This window comes from Montipora capricornis, chromosome 1 (assembly GCF_036669925.1).
Source record: "Montipora capricornis isolate CH-2021 chromosome 1, ASM3666992v2, whole genome shotgun sequence".
NCBI lineage: Eukaryota > Metazoa > Cnidaria > Anthozoa > Scleractinia > Acroporidae > Montipora > Montipora capricornis.
In genome coordinates this window covers 22,412,918-22,424,901 of record NC_090883.1, presented here as the reverse complement: position 1 = coordinate 22,424,901, position 11,984 = coordinate 22,412,918, and the positions used below count along the sequence as shown (strand labels likewise).

The window sequence follows — 11,984 nt, the reverse complement described above, 5'->3', positions numbered from 1 at the left end:
ATCCTGGTCAATCTGGACGTGAATAAGGCAACTGGTGTCGATGGCATCCCTGAAAACATTTTGAAATCGTGTGCCTGGGAATTATCGATGCCCCTGACCAAGCTGTTCAACCTGTCGTTTAGTTTAGGTGAAGTTCCCTTGATTTGGAAGAGAGCTAATGCTACACCAGTTTTCAAAGAAAATACCAAGGAGAATGTTGATAGCTATAGATCTATTTCCCTTTTATTGATCTTCGGTAAATGTCAGGAAATAATTATCTATCGTGCCATCTACTCTCATGTTTGACCTTTTCTTACTGATTGGCAGCATGGCGTTGAGAAGGGGCGTTCCTGTACAACTCAGCTGGTCCTCACTCATCATATGTGGAGCAAAGCACTCAATTTGTAAAGATTGATGAAACTGAATCCAGTATGGAAACTATTACATGTGGAGTTCCCCAGGGTTCAACTCTTGGGCCACTATTATTCTTGCTTTACATTAATGACTTATCAAACTCCTCTGAGAAGCTTTCTTTTAGAATATTTGCAGATGATACGAATATTTTCTTTACTGGTAATATTCCAAACGAGGTTGAATTTACAATGAATGAAGAGATTAAGTTAGTTTTAAAATAGTGTGCTATTAGTAAGTTATCTTTACATTTTAAGAAAACTAGTCATATGTTCATAACATCATCAAAGAAAAAAATACATTTAACATTCACAATATTGATCGTAAAAGCTATATTAAGTATCTAGGTATATACCTTGATGAGCATTTACAATGGGAACCCCAAATTCAACATGTAAATAATAAATTAGCAAAGAAGGTAGGTATAATTAACAAGCTAAGAAATTATCTCTATTTTCATATGCTCAAACAGTTATATTATACTCTTATTTATCCATATTTAAACTATGGTCTTGCTAGCTGGGGCACAGCTTACAACACTAGATTAAATAAAATCTGCACTAAGCTGAATAGATGTATACGAAGCATGTTCTTTGCTCATGGCAGAGAACATGTCGACTCCTATTATATCTACAGATTAAAGGTATCACTTTTTATCTAAAAATTTAAAAATGACAAAAGTAACACCCCAGCTGTACTACTGAATATTCTTATACCTGCATCAGACATTCACTCATATAATACCAGGTATGCAGCTAATCAAAACTTCTTTAAACCATCAGTACGTACCAACTATGGTATATCTACATTTAAATTCTCTGAAATAAAAATCTGGGAATCTGTCCCACTAGAATTTAAACGATTTCCATACAACAGTCATGCTCTTCAAAAAGAAGTATAAAAGATTCTTATTGAGTACTCAAATTGACCATAGAAACTGCTAGCTATATAAGATATGCTGCGTAATATGTAGTATTTATGTATGTCTTCTCTTGCGATAATAATATCCTAGTCGTCTTTAGTGTAGGTATCAATTTCAAATATATTTAACATGCGGCCAGCGCCAATTTATATCTCACATGACAGTGACCAACTCGAAAGCTGATTGGCTTCTTTGGTCACTGTACACTATTAAATATATATTTCTCTAGCTAATTTCTGTTAGTATGTTATCCATTATTGTAAACTATGTTATATTAAGTTGTTTCCTCTCTGTAAACAGTGTAAAATAATAAACTTGAACTTGAAACTTGAAAGCGCTGGATACCGGTCTCCAGGTTGATGCATTGTTTTTGGACTTTGCTAAGGCGTTCGATCGCGTGAACCATAAGATATTGCTCCATAAATTGTGTAACTTTGGAATATCAGAGTAGCTGCTAGCTTGGCATGGTGACTATTTATCGAATCGTAAGCAAAGATTTGGGGTTGATGGCAAATGTTCTAGTTGGCTGAATATCATATCTGGCGTGCTGCAGGGGTCCATTCTGAGTCCCCCTTTTTTTGTTATTTTTATCAGTGAACTGCAACAGGTGGTTTGTCAAAAAAGTTCTGTAGCACTATATTCAGATGACTGCAAGGAGTTTAGAGTGGTAACCTGTCCTAATGATCTACTGATGTTTTTTTTAAAATGATCTATATAGTTTGTGCACTTAGAGTCAACAGAACAGGATGACCTTTAATGTTTAGAAATGTAAGTTGATACGCATTACGTTGAAGAAACAACCATTCAGATCATGTTTCACTCAACACGGATCCGTCTTAGAGGAAGTTTATGAGTCCCGTGACCTTGGTTTGCTCACTAACCATCATCTTTCTTGGAACTCTCATGTTGATGCCATTACAAATAAAGCTAATGGAATTTTAGGCCTACTTAGAATAACTTGCAGAGGTTGGAAGGATACCGAAACCCAGAAGGTGCTGTACTGCACGTTGATGTGATCACATGGGGAATATGGATCAGTTGTGTGGTCGCCACACACCGCACGAAACGTTGACAAGCTTGAGCGCATACATCGGAGGGGAACAGAATTTATTATCGGAAAAAGGAATCTTACCTATCACGAGCGACTAAAATGTCTTAATTTGCTTTCGCTTGAAAAGAGACGCTATCTTTTCTGTGTCACATTCTTGCATAAGGCTCTAAATGGATACTTGAATGTGGATGTATCTCCGTTTCTGAACTTTTATTCTCAGGATGATCCGTACAGGTTTAGAGATGTTGATGACTATTGCTACAACAAGTTGCAAACTTGTTAAGACACTTCCCTCAAAAAACATTGTTATCAAAGCGGAGCTCTGCGCGCGCGGAGCACCATAGTTAGGAAAATATGGTAACCCATCGATGCGAGAAATTTGGGTTTTATAGCCATGACATAATCGACCGTCCGTTCACCCTTCCGTGTACACCAATGTGACCAGTATAATGCTAGTTTACAGCATACATCTTTGATATTGGGCGTACCTGTTTTGATCAATTGACACTTGCCAAACACAAGGTAACCGCTGACCAGTATCACGTGACCATATCGCGAGCTAAAGCTTAGAGCTCGCCGAGGTCAGCTGTTTTTTTTTAGTTGACCGCTGACCAGACACTAGTTTTCGATTGGATTGCAGGCTCTTTTTCTCGCATCAATGAACAAAGAAGACTGGACCTCGACTGTCAAAGGTCATTTAATCCGACACACCAAAAATGTTAGTTTTTTCATGTGATTGTAATGTTAGCATGCAATACTTCTTGTTCCGCTGCGATTGTATGTATTTTTAAATGTCTGGACTGGCTTGGACAAATGCAAGTTTTTAATTAAGTTTATAAATTTCTTCTACATTGATTTCGATCAGAGTATTCAATTACTAAGGGATTATTGTTATTTTACTGCTTTCGATAGCTTCATATTATTTTCTTCAAATGAATCTTGAAAATCCAAGCTGTCCTGTTTAAATCCGTTTACTCAGCGGCCCAATATCTCAAGGTTTTCTCAACAATTCGTCACTGAGAAACCGGAGTATCAAGGATGACTGACAAAAGTATGGAGGAGAAAGCCAGGACTGTTCGTCGCGCGGCAAAGAGCTCTTTGACGAGAACAATGAACGCAGTGTCTATGTTGATAAAAGCGGAACGTCCCGCAAATGAAATTCAGAAAGGTTTTGTGGAATCAAACAATGCATATTCCGATTTGGTAATCAAGCACGAAGAATATACAATGTTTCTGAATGATGAAAGTTATGAAGACGCCGAGTCGTGGATGGTGCATTGCACTGAAAACTACACGCGGTTTGCCATGGAAGTTAGCGAATGTCTCAGATGTCTGGAAAAAGAGAGAAAACAGGAGAGCTGTCAAACATCAATTTCCGGAAGTGGTGGCGCCAAACCAACAGGCGATGAAGAGTTTTTACAGACAGAGGATGACGGTGACAATGGTAAACAAGATGAAGACGATTCAATCAAATTAACACAAGTAAAGACGAATAAACCACTGATTGTAAAACACGAGAAGCCGAAACTTCCAATTTTTTTTATGGTGACGTGCGAAAGTACTTCATTTTTCGTGAAGATTTCAAGCACGCTGTCGAGAGTCGCTGCGATGAGAAAGATTCGAGGACAATACTTCGTTCCTGTTTAGGACCGGAATATGGAAAGGTAATTGAGGGGATTAGTTCAGATTTGAATTCCGCTTGGAAATACCTCGATCAGAACTATGGCGATCCAAGACTTATTTCTGATATCGTCTCTGGTGACTTGGAGAAGTTTAAAGAAATTCAACCCGGTGAAGACAATCGTTTCTGTGACCTTGTCAACCTAGTACGACGGTCATACAATATTTTAAAGAAAGTTAAGAGACCCCAGGACATTGACAATACTCATGTTATTTCACTTATTGAGAGAAAAATGACGAAAAAGATGATCTCAAAGTCTTGGCTCGTCATATTTATCTACAGAAACTGGAGTCCTCAATGTTTAATCTTTTGCAGTGGATGGAAGAGGAATTGACCGCGCGTTTACGTTCTGGCGCTGCTATTCGCAAGAATGGTCCGTCACGTACAAATTTCCATGTTGTCGCGTCGATCAATCGACACGAAACGGCTCGTGCCAAAGGTCAACCCGACGATAACAGAGAAAAACAAAATCAATGCTACATTTGTAGGGGAGCTAATTACGTTGACCTGTGTTCCAGCTTTCTGGCTATGACGCCACAGGAAAGGTGGAAGGTAGTGAAAGAACAAAGGGGCTGTTTTTCATGTTTGAAGCGCAGCAGAGGCCACTCCTCCGCGAACTGCTTACGCAAAGAAGCGTGTAACGAAAAAAGACGCGATGGTACTTCGTGCGGAAAGTTCCACCATAAGCTTTTTCACGTTGATTTTGGCATGGAAAAGTCAGAGAACATGCAAGTTTCATTTATTCAAGACAGTGGCAAAGCGATACTTCCTATAGTTTCTGGTTTAATCAAAGGAAGCGACACCGAAACCGTAAAAGCCAGCGTCTTCTACGATAGTGGGGCGCTAGTCAGCATAATAAGAACGGCTCTTGCCGAACGCCTATGCCTTCAAGGTAAACCATTGTCATTACTAAAGTGGGAGGCGTGGAAGAAGATCTAAATACGAAGCTTTATAAAGTTCCTGTGTGTGACGACAACGGAAAGTTAGTGCAGACAATTCGAGCAGTAGGAATCCCCCAAATATCAGACGAAACCGCGAGTCCAAATGTCAACTACATTTCAAGTGCTCTTGGTATACCTGTAAATCAGCTATCCTCGATTCCATATTGGAGAAACCGAGACAAAAGAAGATTTCGTGGTACGCAAAAGCCCCTTAGGGTGGGTAGTTTTCGGATACCATTCAAAGGATGTCCATCCACAAATGAAACAAGTCCTCCATGTTCGTCTGGCCACGCCTACATATATCACTGACTTTTGGAAGACAGAAGCCATGGGAGTGTCTCTTACGTCATGCACCTGTAAAGCAGGGAAGATGTCCAAAGAAGAGAAGGCAGAGCTAAAGCTAATAGAAGAAAGCTGTAAACTTCAAGGAAAGGGTTGGCTTATGAAGTACCACCCATGGAAGAAAGATCCCGCGTGTTTACCCAACAACTATACGCAAGTTTTGAAAAAGCAGGAATCAAACGAGCGATGCTTGATGAAGAAACCAGAATACGCCAAATTGTACGGGGATCAGATAAAGGAAATGGAAGAAATGCGATTTTCCAGAAAGTTAACAGAAAAGGATATTGAAGAGTGGAAGGGACCTATACATTATGTGGCGTATCACGCTGTTGTTCGTCCAGAGTTGAAAACCACACCTATAAGAAATGTCTTTAATGGCTCAGCCTCTTTCAACGGTCACACGCTTAACGACTACTGGTATAAAGGGCCATACCTACTTAACAATCTCTTTGGCGTCGTCAAACGATTCAGAGAGAACCATGTTGCTTTATGTGGTGACATAACAAAGATGTAGCACATGATCGCCATACCACCACCTGACCAACACGTACACAGATTTATATGGAGAGATTACGAGACGGAGCGAGAACCGGATGGCTACGTGAAGACTGTTCTTACGTTTGGAGACCGTCCTGCACCAACCATGGCAATAACGGCGATGCGAAAAACGGCAGAGATGAATAAAGAAAGCAACCCAAAGGCAACTGAAGCAATCATAAAGAATGCTTACGTCGACGACATTTGTGATTCGGTCCAAAACGTTGAGGAAGCCAAAAGCTATGACGTCAAGCATAGACAAGGCTCTTTCGGCAGGTGGCTTTTATGTAAAGAAGTGGATTTCAAATGTAAACCTTGCTGAAGATAGTAATTCAGAAGAGGTCGTACTTGGCAGCGAAGCAGAAACGGAACGAGTTTTAGAAACGGTCTGGCTCCCTGAAGATGACATGCTCACGTGAAAAATAAAGATGGTCATATAGGCTGATGCCACCCAATCTAATAATCCAAAGACGCTTATTCCTCTAAACCTAACCAAGCGAATTCTCCTGAGTAAACTGGCAGGTATCCTCGATCCCATTGGCGCAGCAACAGCAGTTCTCATGAAGCTAATGATACAATACAATACAATACATACTTAATTGACCGCTCCCCATAGGGGCTTTTCAGGGCCAATGAAACACAACGAAACAACGGAACAGAACAACAACAACAACAACTGTTAAGAATCCCAAATGGCCGGAGGCAAACCAGTTGGCTATTTACAAGTGCAGCTGGGAAGTTGAACCAGGGACTACCATGAACAAATTCAACGAGTAGTCAGAGCGGGTCTTGAACCCGGGATCTCCGGATCTCAAGGCAAGCGCCCTAACCACTGGGCCACACTGCCTCTACCTGGTTGCTTCTATATGGCTGCTATGCAGGAGCTATGGCAATTGGGATTAGATTGGGATGAAGAAGTGCCAACTAAAGCAAGACAAAAATGGCTCGAGTTGCTCGAAGAAGTATCAAAACTCAATGATATCAAGTAGAGCCTGTGCCTATACCAGATGGAAACTTCGAAATGGAAAGTCTGGTGTCAGATTCATTGCTGCTAAATCAAGGGTTGCACCTCTAAAGGAGTTAACGATTCCTCGTCTCGAACTACAAGGAGCTGATATCGATCGATGTCTCACACCTTCTGAAGCGGTTGGAGCTTCTAAGCTGATTGTGTTTTGTGATGCCTCATGCCAAGCCTTTAGAGCCTGTGCCTATGCCTGATGGAAACTTCGAAATGGGAAGTTTGGTGTCAGATTCATTGCTGCTAAATCAAGGGTTGCACCTCTAAAGGAGTTAACGATTCCTCGTCTCGAACTACAAGGACCTGTATTAGCATGTCGCTTCGGCAAGACCATATTAGAGGAATCACGCCTGACGTTTGAGGGGGTACGATATTTGTCAGACAGCAGGATTGCACTAGCCTGGATTCAGGGTCCTTCACGAAGTTACAAGCCGTTTGTGTCATCTCGAATTGGAGAGATACAGAGCAACTCAGAGCCGTCAAATTGGTCGCACTGCCCAACAAAACATAATGTCGCAGATGATATCAAGGGTATCACCATTGAAGAAATAAAGGGCAGATGGCTGAAAGGTCCAGAAGTTCTGCAGACAGAGGAAGCACTTTGGCCTGTGGAGACAGAAAGTCCTGATTCAATTGAAGTGAATAAAGAACGACGGAGGATTCAAATTGCTTGCCCAGTCACTGTGTCTGAGCCTATATTAAACTGTGAAGATTTCTCAAGTTGGAGAAGACTTATCCGAGTTACTGCGTACGTCAGGAGATTCTGCCAGAATCTTCGCAGCAAGCTAAAACGAGTCGACTATAACCAGAAAAGAAACATGGGTCCACTCAACTCCTTAGATATTGAAGATGCAGAAGAATATTGGCTGAAGTTTGCCCAGTCTGGTTGACCTCAAAAAATGCAGAGATGATGTTTCAAAACATTGACGCCATATGCTGATGAAATTGGAATCATAAGAGTTGGTGGTGGAGTCGATCCATCTTTGCTGTCTTACGATAACACGCGTCCTGTTTTATTGCCATAGAAACACTGGATATCTATGTTAGTCACCCATCGGGCACATCAGTGTGGTCATTCAGGTGTTGCTGCCATCACAGCAAAATGCAGGCGGAAGTATTGGATTGTCAGAGGTCACAATGTGTCCAGGATTGTCAAGCGTAAATGCACCTTCTCTCGAGAATTGGAAGCAAAGGCTGAGACCCAGTTGATGGCTGATCTTCCTTCATGGAGATTGCAGCCCTACACACCACCCTTCCTTCACAACGCGTGCGACTATTTTGGGCCCATCAAAGTAAAGCTTGGTAGGAACAAGACAGCAAAGCATTATGGAGTGATTTTCACTTTTCTGAACACACGTGCAGTCCACTTTGAACTAGCCACGGATGCTAGTTCCATGGATTTTCTCCAAGTCCTACGAAGATTCGTCTCCTACTGGGGTTATCCAAAGTTAATGATCTCGGATAACGGCTCTCAAATGGTTGGAGCTGAGCTTGAACTTTATGATACGATCAAGGAATGGGACAGCAACCAGCTGAAGGAGGGATGAGATGGCAGTTCACCACGCCCTAAGCCCCTCGCCAAAATGGTTGCTCAGAGTCTATTGTGAAGTCTACGAAGTCTGCATTAAAGAAAGCAATTGAAGAAACTATTTTGACGCCGATGGAGTTGTACACCTGTCTTCTTGAAGTGGCCAATCTCTTGAATCAGCACCCAACTGGAAAGCTATCAGAAGTTCCCGACGACGGCACGTATTTATGCCCAGATGATATTCTTCTTGGAAGAGCAACAAGCACAGTCCCACAAGGACCGTTTTATAAACACGTAATCGCAATAAAATCTCGTAAATTTGGGGAAAATTCAACTAGCTTGTGTTTTCAAAAAGTAGTGTACAGCATCTAAACGCTATTTATGCTTCATACTCTATACAGTCTGACAGATATTGTTGGCAAGGCATTGCTCTGGGCGAGACGGTTGCTGGGGCACAAATAATACTACATTTGTTTGGGATATTTTGGCCAAGCGCTGATGGGCTAGGCCGTTTATTGAAAATCAGCATGGTAACGTAGGAAATACCCAAATATAGAAGACAGTATCCCGGCCAGCAAAGGTGAGGGGACACACGCCATCCACAAGAAAGTAAAAATGGGGAGGGTGGGGAAGGAAAATTGATTTGACTCTGTTGAAATAGCCTCCGCCTAGCAGGCACAAATGGTGAATGATCCCCAGAAAATCCCGGATGACAGAAATGGTCAAACTGCAACATGGGAAATAACTAACTAAGCATGTCACACTCAGCATAAATCCATTTATCTCCTCTGGGCAATAAATTCCTTTAATTGTTGGAGCGGATCTTGTTTGAAGTTCGTCCGTTCTTGGTTGAATTGCCATATTTTGCCGCTTCTTGTTCCAAGCCAACCTAGCGTGTTTCAATGAAATGCATCAAAATGTGAAAGATCTCGTTTTCAGAAATAAAGTGGAATAAAGAACATCAGTAAAACTCTTTTTTGACCTTGAACTGACAATTTTTTTTATGGCTTCTAATTTTAGCGTGATTCCTATTCGCTGTCTATTGTCAGTTGACTCCGGAATGGCTTTTTTCCTTTTCCACTCGCTCACTGTGGGTGTGCTTGTTTTCTTTTAAGACTCATGGGGTTTAAAAAAAAAAAAAATGGCCAAACTGGTGAATTCCAAAGTAAATTTCTCTCAAAAAACCAATATTGAAATCATCGCTTCGTGATTCATGCGACATCGGTTTTTAGCATAAAATGTACCGTGGAATTCACTTGTTAGGCAATGATTTTTCTTAATAGAAGAAAGAAAAGAAAATGATTTAATTATTAAAGCAGCAACCGGAAACATCAAAACGCGGACAATTAGAAACCTTTTATTTTCAATAATCCTACAGGCAGTAAGAATAAATAACTCTGCTTTTAGGTTTAGCCAAATCTATATATTATATTTATTTTATTAGATATTAGCTTCATGGTGATTTGTCACGCTTGGAGTGTTTCACTCTTTTACAGATTATCCTTATGGCTTTGTTTGTGTGTACATACAGATTTTTTTTTGCCATGTAATAAATAAATAAACAAATAAATAAATAAATAAATAAATAAAACACATAATTGAAGCGTAAGCCCTTTCACTATCAACAAGGATCGAAGTCCATCTGTTCGCGGCTCATTTTTAGCTAGTCGCTTAAATGGCAAAGACCACTACATCATTGTTTGTTGATAAATGTTAACTATCTTCGCTCTAAAATTTGTATTTGAATATTGTGAAGAAGAGGGCGCCTCTAAATGAAAGGAACTGCACTGGTTGTGTGCACGAACAAGACGCCTACAAGGGCGTATCCGTGGACTGCGCAAACAGTTAACACAAATTGTCCAGTTACAGTGAATTTCAACTACAAGTAAACTTCGGAAATGGCGAGAGATTACCAAAAAGATAACTCTGTAATATAACTTGAAGTTCTTTGTTGTAAAAACTAATTATTAATGTTACTAAATTTGCAAATGCAAACAACAAAGCACTATAAGCGGGTTATCAGGATACGGGATTTTTTATTGATTTCTTTTTTTCGAAGGAGGCTTTATTCAAATCCCACAGCTTTACTTGCTTCCTTAATTCCGTTCATCCAAAATTACAAGATGAGCTCTAAATCACCCGGAAAGCGTGTTAGAAATCACGGTTCAACAAGTTATTATCCTGTATTCGAAGTCCGGTTCCGTAATCCTGGTTTAGGTCTTTGCAAACTGTTTGAATCTGCCGTGGCGAAGACAAAAAGACTTGTTCCTTGGAAACGGTTTAAATCTTGAACTTGAAATCTTGGTAGCAAACGTTCCACATTAACTTGAAATCTCGTTAAGAAAAAAAGCTTAAATCCAGTAATCCAGTCCGGGTTCAAATCGCCAAAACTCTCTCTGTCATCGACTCAAAACTCAACAAAAGCTACAAGTAGAAAATAGTTCAGAAACTACAAAAGTTCGTCATGATTCTACACTCGTGCTGAACAATAAACTATTAAAACAAAACCAAAAAAAACCTAGTGATCGCTTCTCGAGAGAACAGACAGAGCCTAAACTGTTCTGTGCCATGCCTGAAAGAAGTATCGTACGTAGTACCTTGTTACTTGATCGTAGCCATTGGCCGATGACCTAATCTTAGCCAAAAGGCCGAGAAGCGGAGGGGAGGGGTAATTGAGGAGATTCGGGATATTTTTTTTTAAAGTAGGAACGCATTGCGTACGTGTGGTAATGCAGTAACTCGACAGTGTTTTTATTTCATAACTATCAACTGAGCTGCGTTTTGTTTTTTCAGGAGATTCAAGGTTTCCTTGCGTAATATGCAGTACAAATATAATAGTCAACGATATTTTTTTGTTATGGGAAATCATTACAGTGCCATGGTAGATATCTTTGCTTAATACCCCCTGAGAAGACACGTGGTTCAGTAAAATACTAAATCCAGGAAGATTGAAGAAAATAAAAGGAAATCGAGAAACATTTGGCTTCAAGGCCTACATGTTGATCATTTACAACTTCTTTTTCACCACAAGCTTACGCCTGTACTCTGAGCTTCTGACAAGACCAATGTTAACTGAAGGTTTCAATTGACGGACGCCTCAGCGGGTTCTCCGTACATTTTCTTGACTCTTTTTACATGATATTCTGGTGACATCTTACAGCTTCATATTTTCCTTGACGAGATGGCAAATAAGGACAATGTTAAATCTCTACGTAAGGATAACGATCAGTTAAAAAAGCAGTCGCAACAGTGAGGATTTCGAGAACGTGAAAAGCAAGATGGCGGAACAGAGAAGAAACCAAGCATCTCCCATACGTCAATCAAATGAACAGGACATGAAATTTCTTAGTGACCAGTAAGATGCCTTACTGAAATACGGAACCAGATCATGTGAAGAAGAGATTGGTAAATTGTCTCGTAAACGTGATTCACTAGCGAAGGATGTCGACTAAACGTGATTCACGAACGAAGGATGTCGGCAGAATCAACAAAGCCATCGGCGACATTCTCATTTATGTTTATCAGTACAACCTAAAGATCGTTGGAGTTCCACAAACCAAGGAAAACGAATCTG

The 11,984-nt window shown here is 40.4% G+C and overlaps 3 protein-coding genes across 3 annotated transcripts; all 3 read left to right on the top strand.

Annotated features, from left to right (window-relative positions):
• Positions 1-5,244: 5,244 nt before the first annotated feature.
• Positions 5,245-5,841, top strand: LOC138060429 (uncharacterized). The gene has a single exon (XM_068906199.1). The coding sequence runs from the start codon at positions 5,245-5,247 to the stop codon at positions 5,839-5,841; it is 597 nt and encodes a 198-aa protein (XP_068762300.1).
• A 3-nt stretch (positions 5,842-5,844) lies between these two features.
• On the top strand, positions 5,845-6,186 carry LOC138060422 (uncharacterized). The gene has a single exon (XM_068906187.1). It carries the CDS (start codon positions 5,845-5,847, stop codon positions 6,184-6,186), a length of 342 nt encoding a protein of 113 aa, XP_068762288.1.
• A 587-nt stretch (positions 6,187-6,773) lies between these two features.
• LOC138060413 (uncharacterized) lies at positions 6,774-7,772 on the top strand. Its single transcript, XM_068906176.1, has 2 exons — positions 6,774-7,010; positions 7,152-7,772. Exons 1-2 carry the CDS (start codon positions 6,774-6,776, stop codon positions 7,770-7,772), a joined length of 858 nt encoding a protein of 285 aa, XP_068762277.1.
• Positions 7,773-11,984: the final 4,212 nt, after the last annotated feature.

What these genes read in the sequence shown, in the direction of transcription:
- LOC138060429 (XM_068906199.1), top strand. Translation starts at nt 5,245, where the DNA reads ATGAAACAAGTCCTCCATGTTCGTCTGGCCACGCCTACATATATCACT.
- LOC138060422 (XM_068906187.1), top strand. Translation starts at nt 5,845, where the DNA reads ATGATCGCCATACCACCACCTGACCAACACGTACACAGATTTATATGG.
- LOC138060413 (XM_068906176.1), top strand. Translation starts at nt 6,774, where the DNA reads ATGAAGAAGTGCCAACTAAAGCAAGACAAAAATGGCTCGAGTTGCTCG. An exon ending in GTCTCACACCTTCTGAAGCG is followed by an intron (nt 7,011 to 7,151) that starts GTTGGAGCTTCT and finishes GCACCTCTAAAG; the next exon opens with GAGTTAACGATTCCTCGTCT.